Genomic DNA, 15,645 nt, shown 5'->3' on the forward strand with positions numbered 1-15,645 from the left:
AGCTCAAGGGAAGGGGGTATAGGATAGTAAGTGGCTATAGCCCCCAGGAAGAACTATGGGGTTGTGCTATAGGATAGCCCGGGACCACAGCCCTGGGGAGGGCAGGACGGGGATCTGGGATAGGATTGGGGCTCTAGGATCAAGGGGCGGGACCATGCTGTAGGGCAGGCCGCAGCGCCGGATGGAGCCATAATCTCTGGCTAGTCCCTATCCTTAGGGACTGCGTCTCGCGCAGGCTCCGCCCGCCTTCGGTGACGTCAACATCCTGCCCCGTGCGCGCGGCGCGCGCGGCCATAGCCCTGAGGCGCAGCCGCCGCCGCCGCCATGGGGAAGAAGGCGCGGGCCGCGCCCGGGCGCCGGCCCATCCTGCAGCTCTCCCCGCCCGCGCCGCGCCGCGATGAGGCGGCAGGACCCGCGGGAGAGGGAGGCGACTCGGGCTCCGAACCGGGTAAGGCTCAGAAGGCGGGTGGAAGCGGGGGGGGCTTTGTTGGCGGGGTGCGGCCTAGTGCGGCCTAGCGCGGCCTGGCGGGACCGGGTGGTCCCGATCCGCTCTCCCCGCGATCCCCCCAGCCTGAGTCCCCCGTGATTGACGCTTCTGCCCCGCAGATGAGCCCGAGACTGTGGCTGAGCCGCCCCGCAATCCGCCGAATCAGCCGCCTCCCGCTCCCGCCGCGGTCAAGGCCACAGGTAAGGGAGCGTTGTTTGATGAGACGCGGGATTACATCCCTCCTGAAAAACTAGGGGGAGAATGTCAGGATTTAGGGGTGCTTGCGGCCCCTGATGCACAATAACGATAAAAAAATGTTGGTGTTGTGGCTATAAATGGGGCTTTTTGTCTTAATTTTGGCGGTGGTTGATTTTCAGATATAATTTTTTTGGATCCAAAACGTGGGTTTTTTTAATTCAGAATGGGGTGTGGGGGCTGGTCCTAGGAGTGGTGTTTTGTCCTAACTTTAGGCGGTTTTGATACTAGGTGTAGAGTCTTGGGGGTCCTAAATGTAGGAACTTGGTCCTTTGTGTAATTTTTTTTTTTTTTTCTTTTTTTTTTTTTGCTACGTATGGGGTTTTGGTCCTAAAAGTGCAGGTCTGTGAGGTTCCAAATAGTTTTTGGAGGTGCTGAGTGTGGGTTTTCTGGTTCTAAGTGTGATGGGTTTTGTGCTAAATATGGGGGTTTTATGGGACTGTGTTTGTTTTCCTCTCCATAACCCTGTATTTTTAACACAGGGTAATTAACCGCGTTTAACTACTATTTTTAAGGGAAGAGAGTTAACCCTTTCCTAAATAATTCACTTTGGGGGTGGAGTTGTTTCCATATTAATTATTTTAATCATGCTGTTATTTCCCTAGAGGCGACTGCTCATTCTTAAATGCATTTTATTACTGGTTCTTGTACTGATTCTCCCCAGGCTGTCCCTGACACTTGTACAGGGGTTGTTCTCGCAGTGGCACCTGGAGCAGGGGTGGGGGGTGGGATCCAGTGCCCTGCGGCAGCAGGAGGGTTCCCCTGAGGGCTCACTCTCCCTTCTGCAGGCGGTTTGTGCCTGCTGGGTGCCTATGCTGACAGCGATGATGAGGAGGGCGAGACCCCGGAGAAGCCGGCCCGTTCCACCGATGCCAATGGCAGCAGTTCTGCTGACATCGACAGCACCCTGGCGAACTTCCTGGCTGTGAGTGCCGCTCTGGGAGGACAAAAGGAGGGAGTGTGGTGTTTCATAGTCTAAGGCATTGTCCTCATCAGTCAGAGCTTTGATTTGGCTTGGGATTTGAAGCTCACGGGATGCTGTTTTTACAGGAGATTGATGCTATCACGGCTCCAGCACAGCCTGCTGAGCCCGCTGCTGCCTCCTCTTCCTCCTCCTCCGTGCCACCTCCCATGCCTCCCCGCCCGGAACCGAAGGAGTTGGGCTCAGGCCCTTCGTCGGGCACAGCCAATGGCACGGGCTCGGCACCGGCCCCAGAGTGGCAGTATGACACCCAGTGCTCGCTGGCCGGAGGTGAGTGCCGTTCCTCTCTCCACAGGGGTGCTGACAAATGGGTGTCACTGGGGAGAGGGGAGTGACAGGCTGTCCTTGTCCCCCTGGCAGTGGGAGAGCTGGAGATGGGCGACTGGCAGGAAGTGTGGGATGAGAATACCGGCTGTTACTACTATTGGAACACCCAGAGCAACGAGGTGACCTGGGAGCTGCCGCAGTACTTGGCGACACAGGTCCAGGGCCTGCAGCATTACCAGCACAGGTGGGCGAGACTTCCAGGATATGTCCCTGTGGGATGTTGTCCCAGTCCTGCCCTTCATTTCCTCTCCTCTTCCTCAGCAACACTGTGGCAGGCACCAATGGCAACTTCATAGCAGCCACAGAGCCATTCCCTCAGGAGAAGGGGACCCCAAGCAGCGCTGGCCGTGGGACCAGCCTTAGCAAGCGGGAGGTAAAGAAGGTCAGTCATGTCGGTTCTGGCTGCCATGGGGCTTGCAGGCACCTCCTTGGGTGTCCTTGGAGGCAGCTGGGGTGCACTGCTCCATCAACAGCTCTAGGAGGGGCCTGGCAGCATGGGCTCTTTCCTAGGCAGCTATCAGAAAGCTCACATGGAGCTCATCCCACAGGAAGTGAATGAAGGAGTGCAGGCTCTCTCCAACAGCGAGGAAGAGAGGAAGGGAGTGGCTGCAGCCCTCCTAGCCCCACTCGTGCCCGACGTGGTGAAGGAAGAAGAGGAGCGCTGGAGGAGGAAAGTGATCTGCAAAGAGGATGTTGAGCCACCTCTGGAAGAGGAGGCAAAAGTTGAAGAGACGCCAGCTGTCCCAGAAGAGCCAGAGCCTAGCAGGGACCCCCTGGAAGACACAGGGCAGGAAGATCTGTGCAGTGTGGTGCAGTCGGGGGAGAGCGCGGAGGAGGAGGAGGAGCAGGACACGCTTGAGCTGGAGATGGTGCTGGAGAGGAAAAAGGTAATGGGAGATGTTTGTCCTGGAAACAGGGCCACACATGGCAGCCATGGGATTGCTGGGAATAAACAGGGGTGTTGTGTCTCGGCAGGCGGAGCTGCGTGCCTTGGAGGAAGGCGATGGCAGCTCCAGCCCGCTCTCGGATGGGAGCCAGTCGGCCTCGCAGGATGCATCCCGCAGGCTGGCCTCCAAGCGAGGCAAGTGGAAACTGTTTGTGGGAGCCGCCAGCCCTGAGTCCGCCAGCCGAGGCCCCAACAAAACGGGCCGGGAGAGCCCAGAACCAGGAGAAGCAGGTAATTGGAAAGGCTTCCTTTGGAGGGAGGAGCAGGGGGTTTCCACTCCCTGAAGACCCACAGAGCAGTGCCGGGAAGGGCTGTGAGGTGGGGACAGGTAGGGACAGGCTGAGGAGTGGCTCTGTCACAGCCCAGCCTCACTGGGCTGTGACAGAGCCACTCTGCCACAGTCTCCCTATCCTAATTACCCACATAAGGAGAAGAGCACTGTATTCAGTGATTCCTTAGGAGACAGGACACGGGTAACAGCTGCCTCACATCTCATTCCCTTCCTGTTCCTCCCAACATCACAAATCCAGCCTATGGCACACTGGGTACTGTCACCCTCCACTTCTAAAGTTCGGTTTTTGAGCTGCCTGGTACTGAATTCCAGACAGCTGCAGTGTCCCTGGAGCCACTCCAGGGCCCCACGCTCAGTGTGTAGGGAATGTAATTCCAGCCTGTGTGGCAAGGCAGCCCCTGTTTCTGTGGGGCTGGTTCAACTCAGGGTGTGTGTGGATATATCAGTCATACACAACTGCCCCTCATGTTCCAGTTGGATCCCCCAGAGCTGTGCTTCCCAAAATGCACCAGCTATAGCATTTTAATGAACATTTAAAAGCTATAGCATTTTAAGCTGCTCAGCAGATCTGGGCCTCCCAGATTGTAGAATCACGGAGTTGTTCAAGTTGGAAATGCCCTCTGAGGTCATGGAGTTCGGCTGTTCCCCCAGCACTGTCAAGGCCACCACTAACCCATGTCCCCAAGTGCCACATCCACATGTTTTTTTAATCCCTCCGGGGATGGGAACTCTTCCACACCCCTGGGCAGCCTGTGCAAGGGCTGGACAGCTCCTTCCATTAAGAATTTTCACCCAATATCCTACTTAAACCTCTCTTGGCACAACTTAAGGCTGTTTCTTCTTGTCTTGTCTCTTGTTTGCCGGGAGCAGAGCATCGCTCCACCCTCCTCTCAGGGCATTGTGGGGAGCAAGAAGGTCCTCCCTGAGTCTCCTTTTCTCTGGATGTGCCAGTCCCTTCCCAGCACAAGATTTGTGTGCCTGCAGCACAGAAAGATGAATGAAACTGCTTTTCCAAGGAAAAACTTGTACAGAAGTGCCTACATCAGGCTGTGTCCCACTGGAGTGGGATTTGGTGCCTGCCCCATCCTAGGGTTCTTGTGGCCCTGAGGCACCTCTGCTTCAGGCAGGGTCATGAGCTGGGTAACAGCTCTGACATTATATCAGAGATGTCATTTTTGCATAGGAAAATGAATGGCTTTGCCAGAGGGCTTTCCAAATAACCCTGAAGCCAGCTCTTCCCAGCAGCACCAGATTCCACCTTAACCTAGGGAACAATGAGCTGTTACTCCAAAATAATCAGTTTAAGTTGAGCACCCTGCTGCTGAAGGATGATTTAGGGAAGTGTCCTGCTTTCCGGCACCAGGACATGCTGGGAATTGAGTTTCTCCCCAGAGGCCTGTGGGACTCTGTCACAAACTTGCTTCTTTGGAATCGATAGCTTTGACAGTGAATTAGTCATCTGAAGGTAAAACCATCTGGTATTGGCAGCTTTTGGGGACCTCTTCAGTCTTTCATAATTAACTTATTTAATACCTAGTACCTGTTACTGACAGATTTTGGGAGTTGGTCTCTTCCTGCTTCCCTGGTGCCTGATTTTCCAGGCCTTGTCACATTGCTGCTTTGCACTGTAGCTGCTCCAATGCTCCTCTTCCCAGGTTATCCTTCTGGAAGGATCCTCACCACCAAAACACAGAGCAGTGGCCACCTCTCATTTTAAATTTCAGGCTCTTGTCACTAGCTCTGGTGTGTCCTAGCTCTTTCCCCGCAGTTGCCCACATTGGCTTTGGTTCCAGGCACAGTGTCCAGCCAGCTGCTGGCACTGCCAGGATGGTGGTGGGACAAGGACTGACTTATCCTTCCTTCTTCTGCAGCCCCGAGCATAGAAGCAACTGATCCAAGCTCAGACAAAGAGGCAGAGTCTGAGGAGCCCCAGGAAAAAGCCAAATCACAAGGGGCTCCAAAAATGGAAGAGGAGGAGCAGGATCTAAAGGTATGGAGAGGTAGAGGTGCATGTCTGTGAGATGAGGGATGTGATGGGTTCTCCAGCTGCCAGGAGGAACAAGGGACATGCTGGCTCCCCCAGCCACCTCTTCCCTGGGGATGCTGGAGCTTTGGGCTCTGGATTGGCCCACCTGAGGCTTTTAAAGCTCAGATCCGGTGTGGCTGCGGGAACAGCTTGTGAACGAAGGGCTGTGCAGGGCTGGGACAATATCCTGTCTCCAGTAGGATTCAGCACCAAATTCTTGGATGAAAGGAGAGGGTGTGGGGGGGCAAAGACTGAGCCCTATGTGTTGTTGTGGCAGAGGACAACCAGTTTGATCTTGACTTTGTTTTCACCAATAACAATATTCCAGTCTCTGGCCCGGTCAGTCGTCCCGTTTCCAGGCTGAAGACTCCTCGTCCGTAATCTCTCCGTTTCTTGAGGCTGACGGTACCGCTCTGCCCTTTGCCCGGCATTACTCTTAGATGCAGGCTGGGGGAGCCCTGGGGATTTCTGCAGCATCCTGCTGATAGCTTTTCTCTGAGCCTTGGTTTGCTCCTTTGGCTGCACTGGATCAATTCCCTGATCTATAGCAGAGCTCCAGGCTCTAGGGCAGTATGACAGAGCAGTAGGGGAGATCTTTCCTGTTTGTCCTTTAGTCCCCATGTCACTTGTTACCCTGAGATCTCCTGCAGCATAAAATTGGCTCTGGAATTATTCTGTGACGTTGGAAATGTTGTCACCTCCCTTTGGCAGATGGGGAATCGCCAGCTCATAGTGGAGCCTGGGTGGAACCTGCAGTGAGAGTTGCCTATCCCTGTCCTCATTTCCCACCACTTAAATAATTTTTCTGGTATGAGAGGGAAGGTCCTTTTGTCCTTGTGAAAAATCTCCTATCTCCCCCATAAAACAACTGCTTTAAAGATTTTGAGATGTAACATTCCCAGACCAAAACTAAGCCTTCCTCAGCGCAGCATCCATTTGAGACCTGGTTTTTAAATTAATTTATTTAAATAAAAAGAATAAAAGCCTGTAGCAGGGCTGGACTTGCTGGTCCTCTCTGCAGTCCCCTCCTTCTGGTCTCAGCGGGCGCTGTGACAGACCGTATGGTGCTTTTCCATACAGGATTCCCTTAGAACTGTTGGGAGGAATGCCGGCTCCCTGGGTAACCAGTACCATTTGCTCATCGGGTTGGGATCTCTCTGGTTACAGGAGCTGCGCTGGGGCCACCGCTCCCAAGTCACTCTCTCCTCCGGGATGTTCCCTGGCTTCTCCAGAGACACATTAACATGGGGATTCATATGCCTGCCTTGGTCTTCTCTAGGGCTTGCTTATCTGGCCCATCACCTCTGGAGACAGATGCTTCCTTGGTGGCTTTGGTGGACATTGCAAAGCCTCTTCGGAGGAGTGAAGTTAAAAATAGATATTTTTAAAGCCCTCCTTAAAGTAGTGGTGATGCCACTTGCAGACATTCATGTTCTGGATTCCCTTCTGGCTTGTGGCTGTTTCTATGCAGTGCCTCCAGTCAGGGCTCCCCATATTCCCAGACTGGAGATTGCACTCCCATGGGATGCTGGGGTTGAGTAGCTATGGTCGCCATGAGCTGACCTGAGTTTTGATGTAGCTGCTGCCTCTGCTCTGGAGTAAATCCAGAGCTGTTGTCCATTTCTGGTGCTTTCCAGCTATTTCCTCTGGAAAGCATTTACAGAACCTGTAATGACATCCTGGCCCATTTATTTGGGAAACATTCTTAGGTAGTATCTGCTGTGGCAGTGGTTCTGCTGTAACTCCAAAGTACCGGAGCCCGTGTTGTCCTTCTGCACAGAGTCAAGCGCAGTCCGTGGAGGAGCTGTCATCCAGCCACCCACGCTGCCCTGTCCCTGGGGTGCAGGATGAAGCAGGACTTAACAGTGGGGGTGACAGGCACACAGGGCCGGGGTGGGATGTCCCTGTCCCTCCAGGCTGAGGGGCTGCGGGTGGTCCCGAGCGGTGTTTCCAGAGAGCCGCGGGGCCATGGCCGCCCGATGCTGCTCGCAGAGGGCAGCTCTTGACTCTGCCCTTTTTCCTGGCAGTTTCAGATTGGAGAGCTGGCAAATACTCTGACTAGTAAATTGGAGTTCCTGGGCATCAACAGACAATCTATCTCCAACTTCCACATGTTGCTGTTGCAGACAGAGGTAACCGAGCCTTCGCCCCTCGCTCCGGCCTCGTGTTCTGGAGCGGATCGGATGCAATCCGCCGTCCGAGCGCCGGTGCTGCGTGAGCCTCGTGGCGCCTCGCCGCGCGGGGCCCTCCCTTCCTCGGCGGGGGGAGAGCGTGGCTTGGCACGGAGGCGGGGTGTCCTCCTCCTGGCCCCCCGCGTCCCGTGCCGGAAGGGAGCCTCCCGATCCTCGAGACCTGTCCCCCCCAGGGCCACTGGCAGCCCACCTCACCGACTTCCCCCGGTTCTTGCCCTCTAGACCCGCATTGCAGACTGGCGAGAAGGTGCTCTCAATGGAAACTACCTCAAACGCAAACTCCAAGATGCAGCCGAACAGCTTAAACAATACGAAATAAACGCCACCCCTAAAGGCTGGTCCTGCCACTGGGACAGGTACGCGCTCTCCTCCTTTCACACCTTTCATCTCTGACATCTCAGACATGATTTGTGACCATCAACCACCTGACGACGCTGGCGCCGTCCCTCTGGCAGACTGAGAGCGGCTTCTGTTAGTGCTGGGCAGGCAGAGAAACATCCAGCACTCGCAGAGTTTGGGCCAGCCGCCAAACTGGAAGATCCAAACGGAGTGCCCAGTGCTTTGCGACGGAGCCGATTCCCTGACGGACAGAGCTGGTTGTGCCTCTCGCGAGTGTCCAGCGCTGTGGAGGGCGGGCCTGGGGGGTCGCGCATGCGAGAGCTCTGTGAACTTTGCAGGATCTCTGGATCAACTCTTCTGACCAACAGCTCTTCCAAAGGACAAACTTCAACTCACCGACGGAACGAAGAACAAGATTTCTGTCTCCTGCCAGCAGGTCAGACCCAAACATTTCTTTGTCTATTTGGCTTTCTTGATTAATTTTCCTTTGTTTGAAATCTTTGCTCTTTTGTTTTTCAGCTCCCAGATCCGCTCCCTCTCTCTAGCATTCACTGTGTGTTTGACACCAAGAGTATCATAAAAAACTCTGCGCACCATGGGGTAGGGGGGCAGCCGCTTCCCTCCATTGGGCTGTTCCCCTGTGCCTCTTCTCGGAGGGCGACTTTCAGCCAAGGGCGTGCTGAAAGTCCCAATGTTAGCGAGACGTTGCCAGCGTTCCAGCCCTCCTCTCCCTCGGAGCGGTGGGGCTCAGGGCAACGTTCCCGCAGCCAGCGATAGCAAATAGCTTTGAGCGAGTCGGCTCGGGCCTCTCCTGCCTCTGTCCTCAAAGTTGTTTGTTGTGTGTGGGAGAGCGGCAGCCCTGCTGCACGAGGGTCTCCCCTGCGAGAGCGCACTGCTGTCGTGGGCAGGCCTGCCTCGGAGTGTCGGGGGCGGAGAAGGGAAGCTGAAGCCTCCTTCTCTTTCTTGTGATCTAGGGAGCATAGACGCTATTTCTATGTTAACGAGCGCTCAGGAGAGTCACAATGGGAGTTCCCTGATGGGGAGGAAGAAGAGGAGGGACAGCGAGGCGCCGTTGACAGAAAACCCGACAGTCCTCCAAAGCCACCTCCCAAAGACAAAGGAGAGCAAGCCGAGGGGCCCGCCGAGCGACCTGCAGGTACGCCTCGCTGGCGGGGGTGGTCCTGGCCCCAGAGCAGGGTGTGGGGGGCAGGGCAGTCCACAGTGATGGTGTTTCCAAGCGGGACCATGGGCAAGAGCGGGTGGTACAGACTGTAGGCTGTGCATTCAAGCCTGTGTCAATGTCTGTTCTTCAGGCTCCCTTTGCAAAGAATCCTTCTCAGGCCAAGTTCCTGCTACGTCTCTCATGCCGCTCACTCCGTTTTGGACTCTGCTTCAGTCCTCTGTCCCAGTCCTCCAACCTCCCTTGCCTTTGGAAATGCCTCCACCACCTCCGCCCCCTCCAGACTCGCCACCACCACCTCCACCGCCACCCCCACCACCTGGAGAAGATGGGGAGATCCAGGAAGTGGAGATGGAAGATGAGGGGGGTGAGGAGCCGCCTGCCCCAGGAACAGAGGAAGATGCTCCCCTGAAGTCCCTAGTGCGCCCTGCTGCCAGCAGCAGCCAGGTGAGCACTGGATCCAGGGCTCCTCTGATTCCAGAGTGTGAGACACATGGGTGTGTAATGGTGCTCCTGGCTCAACACTCACCTCAGCACTCTCTTCCAGGCCACCGTCGATCCAAGCCCAACCCCGCTGCTCTCGGCCAAGCCCCAGAAGAGGAAAGCAGTGGAGATGAGCCCGGGGCTGATGCAGCGCACGGCCACCATTGGCAGCTGCCCTGTCATCTATAGCCAGCCCCTGATGGCCACGGGCAAGTACCAGCCATCAGCCGTGCCCTTGGCCTCCCTAAGGCCACGCCAGCGCCTCCAGAGCGAGATCCAGGGACGCCCCAACCTCCGCATGTCTCCAGGCCACGCTGGCCCTCAGCCCACGGCGCTGGGGCTGCAGTCCAGCTACCTGGGTGTGACGGGACCTGCCGCGCCTTCCGTGATGGGATACTCGGAGTGCGCTGTGCCCGTCAGCCTGGCCACCACGGCCACCACGCAGCCGGTGCCGGCACGGGGAGCCCTGCCAGCCACAGGCACTGCAGCTGAGCAGCCGCCGCCCCCCCCACCCCCACAGACGCCCCCACCGCCCACCCCCAAGGCACCGCCGCCTCCGGAGAAGGAGAAGCCAAGGAAGGGGCGCAAGGACAAGGTAGGCCAGATGGGTGGTCTCACACCGACACCCTTCCTTTCCTCCTTCCTTTCCAGCCGCGCTCACCACTGTTATCTTTGTGGCACAGGGCAAGAAGGGCAAGACAAAGATGCCATCGCTAGTGAAGAAGTGGCAGAGTATCCAGCGGGAGCTGGATGAGGAGGAGAATTCCAGCTCCAGTGAGGAGGATCGGGAGACCACAGCCCAGCGGCGCATTGAGGAGTGGAAACAGCAGCAGCTGATGAGGTACAGACCCCAGGGGCTGGCAGCAGGACATTTCCTGGTGCCTTGTAAAGATGGGGGATCCATGAGAGGGCCAGCTGGGTGCTGACATTCTGCTTTGTCCCTGCAGTGGCATGGCTGAGAGGAATGCCAACTTTGAGGCACTGCCAGAGGACTGGCGGTCACGGCTGAAACGGAGGAAAACGGCCTCGAGCACATGAGGCATGCAGTGCCGTGCCCACCTCTTGGGGTTTTTTTGTTTTGGTTTTTTTTACAGATGTACAGTTCCTTTGACCATTGTCCAATAAATTGTAGCAGTTTGGGAAGTGCCAGCTCATTGATTCCGCTGAGGGCAGATGGTACCTGGGGATGGGGAGGACAACAGACTCCTGTAATCCATGATTACAAGTTGGGTGGGCATGTGGATTGTGGAGGCAGGAAGGCTCTGCAGGGGAAACTGGACAGGCTGGATTGAAGAGGGCTGAGGGTAAAGGCCAAGTGCCAGGTCCTACACTTGTGTCACACAAACCCTGTTTGAACACTCTAGGCTGGGGGAAGAGGGGCTGGAAAGCTGGGAAAAGGCCCTGGGGGTGCTGGTGAGAGCAGCTGAACAGGAGCCCAGGTGGACAAAAGGCTGATGGCACCTGGGCTGTCCCCTGTTCTGACACTGCTGGGCCACCTCCAGTAGTGGAGGTGGCCTCCACTCTACCTGGGGACAAATCTGGAGCCCTCCTGGCAAGAGGGGCTGTCCACAGAAGGCAATGGAGCAGAGGAAGGGTCTGGAGCACCAGGAGGAGCTGGGGGGTGCTCAGCCTGGAGAAAAGGAGGCTTGAGGGAACCTTCTGGTTCTCCACAATTCCCTGGCAGGAGGGTGCAGCCAGGGAGTGTGTCAGGCTCTGCTGCCAGGGAACAAGGAACAGGACAAGAGAAAACAGCCTCAAGATCTGCCAGGGAAAGTTGAGGTTGGATGAGAGGAGGAATTTCCTCATAGAAAGTGGTGTTAATCATCAGAAGGGGCTGCTCAGAAAGGTGGTGGAGTCCCCCGCTCTGGAGGTGTCCAAGGAATGACTGGACATGGAATGACATGAACACCTCAGTGCTCTGGTCTGGGTGATGAGGTGGGGATTGGTCACAGGTTGGGCTCAATGATCCTGGAGGTCTTTTCCAGGTTAATGACTCGGTGAAATCCCTCTGGCTCCTTACCCAGCTCTGCTGCAGGACCGCCCCGTTCCTCCCTGTAGCTCAGCAACCACATGCCAGCCCAGCCCTGACACTGCCTCTGCTGTTCCGGGTTTCCCGGAGCTCTTACAGCCATGGAGCCCGCAAGGCACAGCGCTGCCCAGGGAGGGGAGGGAGCTCCGGGGGGGTTCAGGAGGGGACAGATCCTGAAGCCCTATGACAGCTTCATCCGCACCCACCTGCGCTTCTATGGCTACTTCCGAGGTGAGCCCTGGCCGCTGTGCCCTCCTGTCCCTGGGCCTTGTCCCCTCCTGCCCCCTGGCTGCAGCGCTGTTCTCCCCAAGACGAGAAGACGGGCGGGGAAGAGACTGCCACATCCCCGGGGAAACCCTCCGGGCAGCATCCCAAGGCATCCACCATGGGCAACACCAGCCCTGGCTGGCAACGAGGTCCTGGGCACGAGCCAAACCGTGAGTGAGACCCTGCAGCCCCTCACAGTCCCCTGAGCACAGCATCCTCCCAGCACAGCAAGTGTGGTGGGAGGGCCTTTCCCTGTCCCTGACTTGGTTTTGGGGAATACCCCTACCCCGACCACACTGGAGACCCCCAGCCCGTCGCGGTGCTCTTGCAGCCCCCAGGGTGGTGCAGATGCCCCAGCAGGGCAGAGCAGCCCCCTTAATGCAGCCCTGGAGGTCTCCAGGAGAACCACAGGCTCCGTTCTCCCTCCCCGCTCCCCGCTGGCCTGTGGAGTGTGAAGTCATCCCGGAGACGATTGAGCACATTGGTGAGGGGATGCTCCAGCTGTCCCCCGCCTCACCCCTGTGCCAGACCCCTGTTGTGTGTATGGCATTTGTCTGTGTGTCCGCCCCTCTCCCAGAGTGGGTCCCCCCCAAACCAGAGCCCTTCTGCCCACCCATGGGCCCGGAGCAGGCCCTGTACACCCTTGGTGAAGAGCAGGGCACTGTTGTCTACCACTCCAGCCCAGGTAAGGGAGCACAGGGTGCTCTGAGTGCCTCTGCTCTCCCCAGACCCCCACCACTGACCCTGCTCCCCCCACAGTGCTCCAAGGCTCCTGCTTTACCCGTGCCCGGGTTGGAGGAGCCCCAGGGCCACTCTCCTCACCAGCAGCCCCCTTGGAGGGTCCCCAGGACACCACGCTGCTCTTCGAGTCCCGCTTTGAGAGTGGGAACCTCCAGAAGGCCGTCAAGGTGTAAGAGAGAGGCTGGGGGGCATGGGGCCTCACATGTCAGTCTGGATCTGGAGCAGTGCCCTTCCCTCCACACAGGGGTCCCTATGAGTACATGCTGATGCTGCGGCCAGACCTGTACACGGCCAAACACACCCAGTGGTTCTACTTCCGTGTCCAAAACACGCGGCGGGAGCCGCTCTACCGCTTCACCATCACCAACATGGCCAAGCCCAAGAGCCTCTACGGCCAGGGCCTGCGGCCACTGCTCTACTCCCAGCAGGATGCCCAGAGCAGTGGCATAGGCTGGCGACGGGTTGGGACCGACATCTGCTACTACCGTGGCAGCGCGGGGGAGCCGTCGATGTTCCGGCTCAGCTGGGCCATGCGCTTCCCACACGACGGCGACACGTGCTTCTTCGCCGCCTGCTACCCCTACACCTATTCGGAGCTGCAGCGCTACCTGTGCGCACTGGCGGCCGACCCGGCGCGCTCACGGTACTGCACGGTGCGGGCGCTGTGCCGCAGCCTGGCCGGCAACACCGTCCCCCTGCTGACCATCACCGGCCCAGGCAGCACGGCCGGCAAGCGGGTGGTGGTGGTGAGCGCCCGCGTGCATCCCGGCGAGAGCGGCAGCTCCTGGGCCATGAGGGGATTCCTTGATTTCCTGCTGAGCCCCCACAAGGATGCACAGCTCCTGCGCCGCCTCTTCATCTTCGAGGTGGTGCCGATGCTCAACCCTGATGGGGTGGTGGTGGGCAACTCCCGCTGCTCCCTGGTGGGACGGGATCCCAACAGGGCCTATGGGAAGGCACTTCCCAGCTCTTTCCCCGGTGTGTGGCACCTGCGGGCCATGGTCCAGAGGTGAGGCAGGCATGGGGAGCCGGTGGGACAGGGCGCTCCTGTGGCGGTGCTGGTGGCCGTATCCTGATGTGTGCAGGGTGCTGGCGGAGCGGGAGGTGGTGCTGTACTGTGACTTCCATGGGCACAGCCGGAAGAACAACGTCTTCATGTACGGCTGCGATGCCGGCAGGGACGGCACCAGGACGCGGCTGCGCCAGCGTGTGTTCCCCCTGATGCTGAGCAAAAACGCCCCCGACAAGGTGGGACACGGATGCCTCAGAGCCACGTGTTGCGGCGGCAGTGGGAATGCAGCCAGCGTGCTGCTCCCCAAGCTGTCCCTGCGGGGTTGGGACCCCTCTGACCCTGGGGGCCTCCAGTTCTCCTTCTCCAGCTGCAAGTACCAGGTGCAGAAGAGCAAAGAGGGGACAGGCCGGGTCTCCATGTGGCGCCTGGGCGTCTCCCACAGCTACACCCTAGAGATGGCCTTCAGTGGCTCCACGCTGGGTAAGGGGCTGCCACAGCCACGGGGACAGCGCCAGTGGGGTGGTCCTGGGGTGAGTAGCTGCCCTTGTTTCCTTTTCCTTGTCTCCTCCAGGTGGGAGAAACTCCCACTTTAGTGTGGAGGACCTCGAGTCACTGGGCCATCTCCTCTGTGCCACCCTGCTCGACTTCTGTGACCCTGCACCTGCCAAGGTGGGCTTGGGCCTGGCCCAGGGTGCCCCGGTGCCATGGGACCGCGGTGACACCGTGACACTGGCACTGTCCCGCAGCTCCAGCAGTGCCTGGTGGAGGCGGATGCGCTGCTGCAGCGGCAGATGGGTCGTGAGCCAGGCTCTGGAGGCAGCTGGAGCGATGTATCTCCCTCAGAGCTTGAGTCCAGGTATGTCACCCCCTGTCACCTCATGTCACCCCGTGGTGCCACTGGGGGCTGCAGATGCTTCCTTCCCCCTGCAGCACCAGTGGCTCTGACAGCTCCGTGTCCGATGGGATCCCAGATGACTTCCACAGCCCCAACCAACAGGTGAATCCCCATGTGCCACTGATTTTGAGGTGGCAGGGGTGCAGAGCCAGGGTGGAACATGGCGATAGAGGGTGCAGATGTCCCAGTGCCACTTTACCACCTGGTACAGATGGAGCCACGCAGAAAGAAGCAGCTGCAGAGATGGAGAGCAAGGAATGTCCTGCGCCGAACAAACCGGAGCCACACCAGCATCCCCGTGAGCCTGGAGCCACCACAATCCATCCACGTCCCCAGGGGACAGTTCTGCAGGGACACTTACTGTCCCACCACTCAAGTGGGTCTGACACCTCTTCTGTGCCCCCCAGGCTGGGACCCGCAGGCATCCAGTTCTTCCTGGAGTCGAGAGTGGAGGTGACAATGTGGGAGAGAAGCCTATAGCCAGCTCCAGTGTCACCTTTTCCAGGGCAGCTGGAGCAGGGAACGGCCCCCGTGCCATAGCAGGAGAGGTGCCTGGAGCTGGCTCAGGAGTGGCCATTCCCAGGGCACCTGAAGCAGGGAACGGCTGCTGTGCGACCATGGGAAGGCATCATCTGGACAGTGGCACAAGTGCTGTGACACACTGCAAGCCACCACTGAGCCCCTGCCACCGTGGTGCCACCAGTGACTCTCCCTGGGATCCAGCCATGGGAGCAAACTTGGGGCCATCCCAGCAGCGGGGCGGGCGTGGGGACAGGGACAGGGCACGTCCCCTCACTGTCCGTGCGGCGGCCTCACGCTGCTGCGCCTGCGCTCGGCAGTAAAGGTGCTGCCACCTCCATGTCTGTGCCTGGTGCTCCTTGTTTTCTTTGTGATGTCCTCTGAGGAGTCCCCTTGTCCCCAGAGTCTTGCTAGCACCCAACCCCGAGCCACCATGGTGTCAGCCTATGCCTGTGGTGTCACCTTGGGCTCTAGGGATGTGGCGTTGCTAGCTCTGTCACCCAGGTGACTCCTCAGCCCTGTCACCCCGCTGTCCCCCCAGGCCCCGTGGGTGCCGTAGGCCAGCAGGCCCCGTTGCCATGGCAACACCCCCGCGGCGCAGCCGGCATTTCCATGGCAGCCGCTGCGCTCCCAGGGCGCCCCCCAGCGGCCGGAAGTGCGTCACGGCAGCGCC

At 58.4% G+C, this 15,645-nt stretch overlaps 3 protein-coding genes across 4 annotated transcripts in view; 2 read left to right on the forward strand and 1 right to left on the reverse strand.

The window, feature by feature from the left end:
- NDUFV1 (NADH:ubiquinone oxidoreductase core subunit V1) overlaps positions 1–15,645 on the reverse strand; it is a 28,661-nt gene that overhangs the window by 4,592 nt on the left and 8,424 nt on the right. The window lies entirely within an intron of this gene.
- FNBP4 (formin binding protein 4) lies at positions 282–10,652 on the forward strand. 2 transcript variants are annotated; one of them, XM_030240137.2, is made up of 16 exons: positions 282–448; positions 607–687; positions 1,531–1,667; positions 1,793–1,994; positions 2,085–2,235; positions 2,313–2,433; positions 2,600–2,938; positions 3,027–3,228; positions 5,161–5,279; positions 7,343–7,447; positions 7,730–7,863; positions 8,821–9,002; positions 9,160–9,473; positions 9,574–10,104; positions 10,193–10,350; positions 10,457–10,652. In XM_030240137.2, the coding sequence occupies exons 1-16, from the start codon at positions 325–327 to the stop codon at positions 10,545–10,547; spliced, it is 2,991 nt and encodes a 996-aa protein (XP_030095997.2). In that variant the 5' UTR covers positions 282–324; the 3' UTR covers positions 10,548–10,652. The 2 variants fall into 2 exon arrangements, with proteins under 2 accessions (XP_030095997.2, XP_050831101.1); XM_050975144.1 differs by lacking the exon at positions 1,531–1,667 and having other exon boundaries at positions 283–448.
- AGBL2 (AGBL carboxypeptidase 2) lies at positions 10,752–15,626 on the forward strand. Its single transcript, XM_050975156.1, has 12 exons — positions 10,752–11,769; positions 11,850–11,975; positions 12,137–12,490; positions 12,565–12,715; positions 12,791–13,555; positions 13,632–13,794; positions 13,912–14,038; positions 14,130–14,227; positions 14,305–14,414; positions 14,489–14,555; positions 14,665–14,751; positions 14,861–15,626. Exons 1-12 carry the CDS (start codon positions 11,640–11,642, stop codon positions 15,293–15,295), a joined length of 2,613 nt encoding a protein of 870 aa, XP_050831113.1. The 5' UTR covers positions 10,752–11,639; the 3' UTR covers positions 15,296–15,626.

Source organism: Serinus canaria, chromosome 5, assembly GCF_022539315.1.
Source record: "Serinus canaria isolate serCan28SL12 chromosome 5, serCan2020, whole genome shotgun sequence".
NCBI lineage: Eukaryota > Metazoa > Chordata > Aves > Passeriformes > Fringillidae > Serinus > Serinus canaria.